Below are 13,414 nucleotides of genomic sequence, written 5' to 3' on the forward strand. Positions count from 1 at the left end.
AAAACAAACCCGGGAGTGAAATGGGACCAGTGGGAGGAGGTATCGGAGACCTTTTCAGGGCTGGGACCATTACTACAATTAAGTTGGATGGTTCAAATTACTTAGAATTGTCACAATCTGTAAAGATGGCCATTGGTGCTCGCGGGAAGTTAGGGTATATCACTGGTGAGAAAGTGAAACCCGAACTAACAGCTCCCGGTGGGTATAGGAAAATTATATGGTGATGACTTGACTGTGTAATTCGATGCTGCCCCATATAAGTAAGAATTTTTTGTGGGCAAATACAACTAAGGAAATATGGGATGGGGTTGCAGAAACCTACTCACAGAGTGAGAATGTTGCTAGGACCTATCAGTTGAGGAATCAAATTATTGCTACAAGGCAAGGAGATAGACCTATTGTTGTTTACTTTTCAGCCCTTAATACCCTGTGGCAAGAGATTGACCATTTGGAGACAGTTGTTTGGGAAACCACTAAGGATGTAGCTGCCTACCAGAAGCTCATTGAGAAGTATAGGGTTTTTGAATTTCTTGCTGGCCTAAAACCCATGTATGATATTGCAAAACAACATATTCTTTCCAGGGACAGTGTTACTCTCTCTTAGGCATATGCCTTTGTATCAGGGGAAGAGAGCAGGAGAAATGTGATGATGAAAATTTCTGTTTTTGATCAATTAACCATGGTTAGCACTGTGAAACCTAAACAAGGTGGAGACCGGGGTGGTAGTGAAATCAAGAAGGAAGACAAAAAGGATTTGATTTGTGACAACTGTAAGAAGCCTAAACACACGAGAGATACCTGCCGGAGGCTTCATCCTTATCTAGTGCCAAGCAGACTTAAAAACAAGAAGGGAAATGCTCACATGGCAGTCACTAGTGACATACTGGCTCCTCCTACTACAACTACTTTGGAGTCTGTTGCAACTTCTGTAGTGAGGGCCGAACTTGAGAGATATGGGCAGTTCTCGAATCAGTAGGATACAGTCAGTCCTAATTCAGTAACAGGTGGATAGCCAGTTACAGGTGGTTCTGGTGGAGCACACTCTACTTCCTTTGCTCACATAGGTAGTTCACATGCCATTGCAAATTATGTTTCTACTACAGGCAATGAGGGATCTCCTTGGATTATATATTCTGGAGCCTCAGAGCACATGACCCATAGTTCCACTATCTTTTCCTCTTACCAGCTTTGTTCTGCTAGAGACAGAGTCTCCATAGCTGATGGATCTCATGTTCCCAGTGCTAGGGAGGGGTTTGTCAAGATTAATGATTCCATTTCCCTTCCCTCTATCCTTCATGTTCCCAGATTGAGTACTAACCTGTTATCTGTTAGTAGTTTGACTAAGAACCTGAACTGTTTTGTAATTTTTTCTCCTGGTCATTGTATTTTGTAGGATTTAGATTCAAAGAGGACGATTGGAAGTGGTCATGAAGTGAATGGAATCTACCTTCTGGATGTGCTTCCTCATCATCAGGGTCATCATGTCAGCAGGGATAGTGGGTCGGGATCTACAAGTTAGATCATGCTTTGGCATAATCATTTGGGTCATTTGTCTTTTTCTTCTTTGAATTTCTTTTTTCCAAAGCTTTTTGAGTTTGTTAATTTGTCTAGTCTAGAGTGTGAAGGTTGTCAGCTTGGAAAACATTATAGACATTCCTTTAAAGCTAGTAATAAAAGATGTTCATCTACTTTTGGTGTTATTGATTCTAATGTGTGGGGACCATATCATGTTCCTTCTATGGGTGGCTATCGATATTTTCTCTTATTTGTGGATGATTTTTCTCGATATTCTTGGATTTACTTAATAAGATCTTGAGATGAGGTACCATCCTTGGTTCGACAATTTCATTAGATGGTGCTAACACAGTTTGGGATACGAATTAAGGTGTTCAGATAAAAAATGCCAAGGAATATTTTGAAAAGCACCTTGCTTTGTATCTGTTAGAATATGGTGTTGTCCATCAGAGTAGTTGTTCCTACAATCCCTAGTAGAATGGTGTTGCAGAGAGGAAGAACAAACACATTGTTGAGATTGCAAGAAGCATGATGATCACAGCTACTGCTCCAATGCGGTTTTCGGGTGATGCAGTTCTCATAACTATCTTTTTGATTAATAGGGTGCCCTCCCGTATACTTGGATTCAGAACACCATTCAGTCTCCTTTTTCCTGAGGGGAGATGTTCCGTATTCCTCTCAGGGTGTTTGGGTGTGTTTGCTTTGCACATATTCTTGGTCCTCACTACTTAAAGCTTGATCCGAAGTCAAAGAAGTGTGTCTTCCTTGGATATGCAGAAAATCAGAAAGGGTACTGTTGCTATGATCCAGTTTCTGGGAGTCGGTATGTTACTATGGATGTCACCTTTTTTGAGTCCACATCCTTCTTCTCGAAGAATCCTTCTCAGGGGGAGTGTTTTGGGGAAGTGAGTGAACAATCTATTCCTCTTCCAGTTCCAGTTCCTGTTTCCACTCCTGTGTCTGATCCTCCTATGTCACCTACCTTACCACCTCCTTTGCGTCCTGCTTCTCAGTGTTACTCACGACAGAGACTTCACAGGGAGGTTGATTCCATTGCAGAAGAACAACTCACATCACTTCCTGTCGGTTCCTTGGAGACTCCAGATTCTGCTAACACGGCTTCAAGTATTCCTCTTGATCCCTCTACTGTTTCGGTTCCCATTGATTCTACTAATCCCATTACAGATAACTTGGATCTTTCTATTGCTCTCATAAATGGAAGAGAAAGCGTACTGCTCATTGTATTTCATAGTATCTATCCTACAGTGGACTTTTTCCTTCCTACTGTGCTTTCCTTTCCTCTCTTGACTCTGTGACTATACCCAAAGGTGTCAATGAGGCTCTCTCCAAACCTGAGTGGAAGAGAGCTATGCAGGAAGAGATGGAAGCCTTAATTAAGAACCAGACATGGGAGATTGTGGATCTACCGAAGGGCAAGGAGACTGTTGGATGCAGATGAGTTTACACAGCCAAATATAAGGAAGATGGAAGTATAGAAAGGTATAAGGTCAGACTTGTTGCTAAAGGGTAGATATAGACCTATGGCATTGATTACTTAGAGACCTTTGCACCAGTTGCAAAGATAACTTCTTTTCGGATACTTCCTTCTTTTGCTGCCACATACTCTTGGCCCTTGTTTCAACTTGATGTGAAAAATGCTTTTCTAAATGGAGATCTGCAAGAGGAAGTGTATATGGATCTTCTTGGTGGTTTGTACAGTGATGCTGAAAAGGGGAAGGTATGCAGACTTAAGAAGTCACTTTATGGTTTAAAGCAGTCTCCCAGAGCATGGTTTGATAGGTTCAAGAAGGCCTTGGTTGCATTGGGCTACACTCATACTCAATCTGACTATACCTAGTTTGTGAAGCGGAGGGGATCCTTGGTGTCAGTGCTAATTGTTTATGTGGATGATATTGTTGTTACAAGAAATGACCTAAGTGAGATTGATAGTTTGAAGAAGAATCTACACAAGGAATTTGAAATTAAGGATCTCAGAGAGCTTAGGTACTTCTTGGGCATTGAAGTTGCAAGATCAAAACATGCAATCTTTATTTCTCAGAGGAAGTATGTTATGGATCTTCTACAAGAAACAGGGAAGCTTGGAACAAAGGCAGTTAGTATTCCTATTGATCAGAATCACAGAATCAATGCATCAGAAGGTGAGCTGGTAAAGGACATTGGGAGATATCAAAGACTTGTGGAGCGGCTGCTGTATTTGTGTCTGACAAGACCAGACATCTCCTATGCAGTGAGTGTGGTGAGTCAATACATGCATGCCCCACGAGTCCAACATTGGGAGGTTGTTGACAGGATTCTTGCTTATCTGAAGGGACACCCAGGCAGAGGCATACTATTTGTTGATCATGGACAGTTGAAGCTAGATGCTTATACATATGCTGATTAGGCAGGATGCCTTGATGACAGGAAATCTACTTCAGGAGTCTACACCCTTGTTTGGGGTAACCTAGTCTTTTGGAGAAGTAAGAAACTGACAGTGGTTGCAAGATCAAGTGTAGAATCTGAATACAGGGCCATGGCACATGGAGTTCCAGAACTTCTCTGGATCCGTTCCTTGTTAGGAGAGATTGGTGTAAAGGCAAAAGAACCTATGATGCTGTACTGTGATAATCAGGCAGCAATTAACATTGCCCATAACCCAGTTCAGCATGACCGGACAAAGCACATTGAAGTGGATAGACATTTCATCAAAGAAAGGGTGACTTCTGGGGAAGTTTGTCTCCCATACATTGCTTCTGATTTGCAGCTTGCTGATGTTCTCACAAAAGTTGTTGCAAGGAACAAGCTGGAGTATGACCTACGCAAGTTGGGAATGTGCAACATTTACTCCCAACTTGAAGGGGAGTGTTGAGTTGGGCTAATTTCTAGTTATTGGGCCCAGTTATTTGTCTTTTATTTTGAAGTTATTAAGTTAGGAAGTTATTGGGCTTTAGGCCCATTAGTTTATGCTTTTTAAGTTGTGACTGTTCAGCTACTTAAGTAGCTGCCCTACTAAGGGCATTCTTGTAATCTCTTATTCTTTTAATTTGAGTATATAATACAAAGAGGGGTTGGCGGCCAGAACTAATTCAATTCTGGTTGACATCCCACTCCCTTTTTCTTCTCCTCTCTTCTCTCTACTGCTGAAACTCTTCATCTTCTTCTTTCTCTTCAGAAGGAATTCATCTAAAACTGCAATCAGTGGTTTCTACTGAACCTACAGAATTTCCCTAGGATTCATGGTTTTTATTCAAAAAAATCCATCACCTAGGTGAGAAGTCACCCATCTTTCACCATGCCTTGCCTTGTCACCTTTAAAACTTTGCCCAAAACCTCACCCTCTTTTCTCAAATTCAATTTTACAAGTGGAGACAAAGTTATCAAAGTCCTACATTAATACCCTTCCACATCCCATCCCATATGGTGTTATCTCAACAAAAATGCTACCCATAATTCATTTTATTTACCTATCTGATATGTGATTAGTTATTTCAAGTGAATAATTTTCAGAGTTCTCACATTTTGTTATATATGTAAATAGAGAGTTTCACTCCCTTTGTTTAGTTGATGTTAAATCTTTCAAATGCCAAGAATGCCCCTATTCTTTTGCTTTTAGTCCCATAATTAATTAATATTATTTAAAAGAGAGTTTCAGTCTCTATTTTATTGACTCTTAGACTTTAGATTTCCACTTTTAACCCTGTTAATTTCATAGTTGTCTAGTCAGCACCTAGACAACAAAGTGCTCATGGAGGGTTGCCTCTCTTAATCACCAAGATAATTTATACATGGCGCTATGAAGTACTTTTCTATTCTAATTTTTTTCAAAATATAACAATAAAATAGACATTATTAAACTAAAATATTCATTTGGTGCATTCTGTCTTCTTGTTCTTCTTCTATCTTTTCTTTTCTTATTTTCCTACAGAAAAAACAGGGGTCAGAACCTATTTTTTTTATGATTATTTTCTTTCTTCCTTTTCTTTTCAAGAATATATTGATTTTCTATACTTGAATATGAAATTTATAATTTTTATGAAAATTATAGATAATTATTAATGGATGGTGGTTTCTACTTGCTATGGAACCTAGGGAACTACCTTAGGATTCATGTTTTTTATTTAAAAATAAAAATCCATTGCCTAGGCAATGCCTAAGTGCCTGCCTAGGCGACTAGGTGACAAGGTGCTCCCTGTTACCTAGCCTCATCTTGGCACCTTGAAAACTATGGTTATTTTTCATCTCTCTCTCTCTCTCTCTTGTGCTAATGGATTGCACCTGCAACAAATGTGCCAAGTAGCTAAATGTTTTCATGTCTATACGATGCATCTATATGATTATATGCATGTAGTTATGCTTTCAGTATTTGAAATTTTATCTGCTTATTTTCAACACAACTCACTAATTCCAAGGTGAACTCTCTTGTTACATGTTTGTTAGATTAAGAACCTCTGGAACATTGTACCTGCAGAAGCTGGAGACAAGTTTCTAAGCATGCTCCCACCATGGCATACATATGAACGAGCTGCTGAGTATTTTACATTTACATGTGGGGTTCAGCAAGTATACACAAATGTGAAAAACTTGAAGGTGCTCTCTTTAGATTTCTGTTTGCTTAATAATTGACAATGGTATTTTTTTTCTTACCATTGTGGTTACTTTTTGATAGGAAGATCTGAGACGCTATCAACCACACTACCTAATTTCTGTTCCTCTAATATATGAGACACTCTATAGGTACCTTCTAAGCCATGAAGCTGAAACAATTTTAATGGACCTTTACATTTCAATTTTTCACTCTCTTGCTCCACCCCTCCCCACTTCTATTGCTTTATATTGCTGCTTCACATATGTTTACTAAGTTCAAGAGATATAGAGAAGACAATCTTTTTCATAACTTGGAAGAAAAATAATTCCTTATTAGATAAACACAGATGCATTTATTAAGATGAAAAGGAGATGGATATGAACGTCCTGCAACCCTAAGAGAGGTATGTAAGACAATTAGCCTCTGCTAGTCCACAAAAGATACAGCTGGAAAGTGCAAAATACATGCAAGGCTACCCTTGGTACAAAGTGCCCCATAAAACTCACTCCCAATTCCATCCTGGCAAAGATAGGCCCCAGACCAAAGCCAACTTCTATACTATAAACAAATTGCAAATAGTAATTGAATTAGAGTAAATGCTGATTATTTCTCCCCCTAGCCACCGAAGACACTACTAATGCCTAAAGGCCAAGGTTCCCAATGAGTTAATAAAATTGGAGTAAGCATTGATGATTTCTACCCCTTGGCCACTGAATCCACTAGATATTTTAAGTAATTTTGTGTCAATATCCAATGAGCCTCTTTAATCCTGAAATGTTCAATGTTGCTCTCTAATGGATGGATTCTGTTGAAGCATATCCTAGATCATGAGAGATGCTTTATGAAACAAATGTAAAGTTGGCTGTCTAGAAAACTTGGGATGCTCTTTTTGGGAGGATATTACTCTGAAGGTGAGATGCAAAGGCAAGAAGTGAATAGCATCATGAATTTCTAAAGAGAAACATTTGTCCCAATTTCTTAGATTACCATAGTTCATGCTCTCTTAGCTTTATCTGGAGTTTAGTCTTGGTCTATTTTTCAATTGGATGTGAAGAATGCTTGTCTTCATGGTTAGTTAAAAGAGATAGTCTATATGAAACTTCCTCTTGGATGCTACAACGATACTTCTCTAGTTTGCCAGTTGAAAAAGTCCTTATGTGGGATGAAGCAGGCCTCCTGAACATGGTTTGAATGATTCTGAGATGTCACTGTTGCTACTGGATACAGTTAGAGTTCTTATGATCACTTTCTCTTTGGTTGCAGGAGGCTAGGAGGCCTCAAGGTATCACTATCCTTTTGTTTTACGTTGATAATATGCTTTTGACTGGGGATGATGAAGAAGGAATTCATGAGATGAAGTCTCTACTTTACAATTCCTTTGACATGAAGAACTTAGGTTTTCTTACTTATTTCTTGGGCCATGAAGTTCAACGCAGTGTCACAGTGATAGGGTATTTTATCTGTCAATAAAAGTCAGCCTCTGATCTTGTTAAATTGTTTGGTATTATTGATGATAAAGAATGTTGATACTCCTCTGTAGCTAAATGTTAAGTTAGACGTCTGAAGGTTCATTGCTTGATATCTCTCATGCTATAAAGGTTAGTCAGTTAGGCTTTGCTCCTCATCAGTCTCACATGATTGTTATCATCAAATTATTTGCTTTGTTCATGGCACTATGTCTCAAGGTCTATTCTTCTCCTCTTCACCCATTCAATTAAGGGCATATGCTAATGCAGATTGGGCAGGTTGCTCTGACACCCATCGTTCTACTACAAGGTGGTGCATCTTTATGGGTGATTCCTTAATACCAGTGCTATCAAGGTTGCATCTAATCCTATTTTCCATGAGAAAACTAAGCATATTGAGGTGGATTGTCACTTAATCAGAGACTTGTTTCTTTTTAGCTCTATTATCTCTTCCTCATGTGGCCTTGAGATGCAGAATGTGGATATCTTCATTAAGACTATGACTAGATCCCAACATCTCTTCCTTGTGGGCAAACTAATATTTATGTCTTTGCATTCGTTAATTTAGTTTTGAGGGGGAGTGTGGAGATTTTGTAACTTGATGTACTTTATTATTATAGTCCTTGTACTTTGTACATTACTCTTTATTCTTTTTTCATTCTTTCTTCCCTATAAGGGCATTCTTGTAATTGTACATATTAATATAAAGGAAAGTTAAGCATTTTCATTGTTATGGATAGGAATGTTGACATGGTCATTATCAACACACAAAGTACCTCTATTGGTATGCTTTAAAGGCTAATCTTCTCTTTCCTGCAGCAATATGAGTACTCCTAAGCACATGCTTATACTGATTGACAAAATTGACTACATAAGAGATGCATGGCCTCATAACGAAATTACAAGGATGTTATTTCTAGAAGTCTAATATGCCTTTTACTTTATATTCATAATAGTTAGAGCAGAACCAACTTAATTTTAATCTAATAGTTTTTTTAAGAAAAAGTTATTTTAATCTAATAATGATTGGTCAAGAATATCATATCTCTATATATGTGCTAAAACCCATAGACATGTAAAGGATTATTTGTCTATAATATTATTGGTTGCAACATGATGATACTAGTAGATGTGACACAACAATGATTTATGTATTGCATCTTAGAAGAGTGTTGATGATTGGGGTGGCTGACATCACTGAATCTCTTTTGGAAGAATGCACAACAACTTTGGGTTGTTTGGTGGGGGAGATCCATTTTACTTTTTTGGGTCTCCCTATTGGGGCAAAAGCTTTACTTTCTTCAAATTGGCAACTGGTTCTTGACATGATAGATTAAAGATTGGCAGGTTCGAAGGGAAGGTATCTCTCACTTGGAGGTATAACTCTTATAAAGACTGTGCTGTCCAATCTCCCAGTATATTACCTTTCACTATTAAAAGCTATAGCTTCTATTATAAATTCAATTGAAAAAATGCAACAGGAGTTCTTATGGGGAGTTAAAGGGATCAAGTAGAAATCCCACTTAGTTAAGTGGGATAAGGTTTGCATGGAAAAGGGCGGGGGTCTGGGAATAAGAAGATTGAAGATTTTCAATAAAGCTCATCTAGGAAAATGGTTGTGGAGATTTGCTTTAGAAGGGGGGGGGGGGGCTCTTTGGATGAGGGTGGTGGCTTGTAAATATGGGGTGATTGGATTTGGGTGGGAGTCTAAAGAAGTGAAAGCATCCTATGGAGTAAGTGTGTGGAAAGGGATTATGTGCTTCCAATCGGCTTTTCTCAACTTTGTGTCCTTTATGGTTGGAGTTGGTTCAACAATCAAAATCTGGGAAGATGATTGATTGGGTATTGGAAAACTGTTTAATCTTTGTCCTCGATTGTATAGGTTTGGTATGAAAAATAGCTTCATTGTAGAGAATTTTGAGAACAATCAAGGTAGAACTGTATGATGCCCAAAATTCAGGAGAGCTATCTTTGACTGGGAAATTCAAGAGTGTGGATCTACTTGCAAAACGTCAGTCAGTTGAAACTCAGGTGGAAAGGAAGGATTCAATATGGTGGAAAGAATATAGAAATGGATTGTTCTCAATCAAATCTTTTGACAAGGCTCTATAAAGGTCAAATGGCGAAAGCTCAAAATTAAAAGGAATTTGGGGAAACCCTGTCCTCCCAAGGGTGGAAGCTTTTGCATTTTGACACTGAATCATCTTCAAAACAGAGGTTTTCACTTATTTAGCAGATGCTATCCTTGTGAGAATGCAGAGGAGAATGGCTATCATTTGTTTGTTAAATGCCATTACTCTAATTTCATACGGGGTTTCTTCATTGGGCTCTCGAGACTTGCTGGTGGTCTGCTAGTACGGTAGAGGAGATTATCTCCAAGTGGCCAAGGGTAAGGGGAAATGTCATTGTTTGGAGCTGCATACCTTTTGTTGTTTGTTGGGAACTCTGGAAAGAATGAAATAGGAGAATATTTGAAGAGAAGGCTCGAGCTAGGGATCATATCACCCTACTATACAGTAAATGGATAATGGATTGGGCTTTCATTCTCCTAGAGTTTGAAGGAGTCACAAAAGAAGACATTGGTTCTGGTTTATGGAACATTCTGGAGTTGGCTTAAAGTTTCTGATGTTATTGGTTTTTGTATTTCTCATTTCTCTATTGAGTGTTCCCTTTTTGTTTGCTTTGATCTCATTTGTAGCTTTGTTTTCTCGTGATATCTCATTGCCATCAGATGTCTCTATTTTATCAATAAATTTTCTTTTTATTTACTACCAAACAAAAGATTTCATGTTATCACAAAATTTATGGAATCTATGAAGCTCTTGTTCAAATTATAACATAATATAATCTTGTAGTTTGGGAATAGGTATCTTGTACAAGTCGAAGTCCTTCAATGCATATTAAAAATTGCATTGAAGGATGTTTTAAGTAAATTTATGGAATCTATGTTTTATGTAAATTGCTTTTCTATTCTGCTGCAGTGGAATCCAGAAACAGATTTCAACAAGTTCTATTGCTCGGAAGGTTATTGCAGTTGCACTAATCAGAATAAGTTTGCTTTACATGGAATCAAAGAGGATTTATGAGGTTTGCATATGAAACTTAAAATTTTAATGTCCTCAGGGAATATTTTCATTTTTAATAAAAATTTTATCCTAACATCATAATAGAAAATTCTTAAGCAGCACAGTTACTTATTTGTCACTGTTTATTGCCTAATATCTAAAAAATCAGAAAGGCTTTCTAGAAACATGGAATTAGTTAATAAACCTTTAAAGAATCGTTAGAAAAAATACAATTGCACATTTAAGACTCAAAAAACCATAGCAAATAACTATATAAATCAAATAGGAGAAAATTAACAGACTTCAATAGGTACCTTATTGCCTTTTAACCATCTTCTCTTCATTAAATATGTCAATTGCTTGCCATTTTGACTTTTGCCTTTTCTGTCACTATATATTTTTATTATTTGAGAATACTCTTTTGTAGTTATATTTATTTTTCTACTTCTTTTGAACTATGGTGACTTAGTGAATAATATGAAAATTGAAAGCCAATTATCCAGTCACAAATTCTCCATTGGTTCTTTCAGAAAAATACTTTTAGAAAATAATGATGATTGTAATGAAATATCATAAAGTTTTTAATAATATTAAAGTTTTAAACCTATTAATAGTCTCTATCAATGAAATGTGAAATATTGCTGACATATTGGAAAAATATTGATGATATTTGGAAATTTTTGAGTGAACTAATTCCAGTCTTGTTTGTAGGGAAAGGTCCTAACAAGAAATCAGAAGCCACATCCACTTATTTTTTTAATGGTGGACTGGTTCTGGGCAAGAATTACTGCCACAATTTTGTGGCCATTGCATATATTGGGGATGAAACTTGTCTATTCCAAAATTCACTCTGCAATTGGAATATCAAAGGTGTAATGAGCTACCAGAAAATATTTTTAAGTATTTTATTTTGTTGTATTTGAACACTGTTGATTGTTAGTGAGCGAAATCAAGAGATAGGTTTTGTTTGGAAAATTGCAGGCTGGTATAAGTGGTGGCGCTAGTTTGCCTTTGCATGTTGACAGGTTTTTTGAGGTTAGAAGTTTAGACATTCTTCATATATTTTATGAAAGTTTTTATATGTATACTGCACAAATAATTATTTTATACTTGTAGGCAATTGGCGTAAAATTGCAGAATGGATATGGCTTAACTGAATCTTCTCCTGTTGTTGCTGCTCGCCAACCCACTTACAATGTAAGTAATATATCTTGTTCAAAGAGCAGAGCAACTATCAGTCCAAGTACTCCTTACTTGGTACAGTGATATTGCTATTATTATTTTTGTTCTGGTATTAGACCTGTTATACGAAAGTAAAACAGAAAGGGAAGGATGGGAGAAAAGTAGAATAGAAAACAGCCAGTCCAGTTGGAAAGAGATTAACTGATCTTTCCCAGTCAGTTGCTTTATATAAACTGCCTAAATTTAATGGTAATACTGTTCTTCCCATTCAGTTGCTTTATGTAAACCATCTATCTCTTCCCTCAAGCTGCTGAGTGTATATCATATAATCTCAGCTTGTTACATATCTAGAGAGCACACAATTTCAGGGATGTCAATAGAATGAATCGACCTCCACCCCCAAAGAGTCCTATATATATTAAGGATATGTACAATTACAAGAAGGCCCTTACAAGGCTGAGAGAAAGAAAAATAAAAGAATATGTAGTATACAATAGGGACTATAACAGTACAATACATTGAAACTCTCCACAATCCCCCTTAAATCGATGCAAAGTCATAAGCATCAATTTGCTCACAAGAAAGAGATGTTTGCATTTCACCAGAGCTGAAGGGGCAAGAGTGAATGACAGTAATTCGATTTTGGCTAAATGAAGGTTGGGGAATGTAAAAGAGAGCATTCAGGAGAACACCTGGAGTTTGGAATAGGAAAGGGGCAATAGTCGAACAAAATATATCATAAAGTGCTGACAGATGGAGTTATTTCTTCTAAGAATGTGCATAAGCCTGTTATCTCGGTGGAGAATGTTGTGTAGCCTAGCATTGTGGGCTTGGGCCTGTTTATGTTATGTCATGACATTTACTTGTGCAACTTCCTTCCTGGGCTAAATGAGCCTGGGCTTTGTTTTTTATGTTTTCTTACTGCCTACTAATCAGGGGCAGAATTGTCATTGTCTCTTTCTTATTGCCCTACTATAAAAGCTGTCTTGGAGGGCTGGAGAAAGTGTCACCCATTTCTTCTAAACCTCTCTTCTTCTATTTTTCTCTTCGTCTTCTATAGAACTGAATACAAACATGGTATCAAAGCATTGATACTATCTTCTTCACTGATTCAAAATCTTATATACTGTTCTTCTATTCTTTTTTTTATCGTTTTCTTTACTTAGGGTGTTAAAGAAACCCTCGTTCTGCTCATGGTGCTCTAAACCCAGTTGCTTCCTTGGGTTTTCCCCGAGAAGATCCAAGGGAACCTAGAATTTCGGTTAAAAGATTTAGGCACCAAAAATTCAACATATCTGTTCTAGTTTCAAGGGTGTAAGGGGGGCCTATTTGGGGTTGGAATTAACTATCGAGATACTATGGGCTGACTTGGTTGGGGGTATTGTATTATCATGTAGCTTATGTACAATATCTTTTATTTCTTCTTTGTATATCTCTTTCTTTTATGTTAGTGGAGGGCAGTTTTGTCCTTTCCCTTGTACCCACATAATATATATAATACATTCTTGTGGGCGTGTACACATTAGACACACCCTTTCATATTCTCTGTGCGGTTCAAACTGTCTCTGTCATGGTATCATAGCAGGTTCGATTCTAGATCT

At 37.4% G+C, this 13,414-nt stretch overlaps 1 protein-coding gene across 6 annotated transcripts in view; it reads left to right on the forward strand.

Annotated features, from left to right (window-relative positions):
- Positions 1-13,414, forward strand: part of LOC104590423 (putative acyl-activating enzyme 16, chloroplastic) — a 120,105-nt gene that overhangs the window by 38,261 nt on the left and 68,430 nt on the right. For all 6 annotated transcript variants that reach the window (XR_016081371.1, XR_016081372.1, XR_016081370.1 and 3 more), the window contains exons 7-12: positions 5,953-6,102; positions 6,182-6,249; positions 10,548-10,653; positions 11,343-11,501; positions 11,613-11,666; positions 11,748-11,828. Coding sequence is in view for 3 of the 6 variants with exons in the window: in XM_088896643.1 (XP_088752769.1) it covers positions 5,953-6,102; positions 6,182-6,249; positions 10,548-10,653; positions 11,343-11,501; positions 11,613-11,666; positions 11,748-11,828 (618 nt within the window). In the remaining 3 variants the exon portion in view is untranslated. The remainder of the gene's footprint in view (positions 1-5,952; positions 6,103-6,181; positions 6,250-10,547; positions 10,654-11,342; positions 11,502-11,612; positions 11,667-11,747; positions 11,829-13,414) is intronic.

The sequence above is a fragment of the Nelumbo nucifera genome, chromosome 1 (assembly GCF_055504915.1).
Source record: "Nelumbo nucifera cultivar China Antique chromosome 1, China Antique-T2T, whole genome shotgun sequence".
NCBI classification, from domain to species: domain Eukaryota; kingdom Viridiplantae; phylum Streptophyta; class Magnoliopsida; order Proteales; family Nelumbonaceae; genus Nelumbo; species Nelumbo nucifera.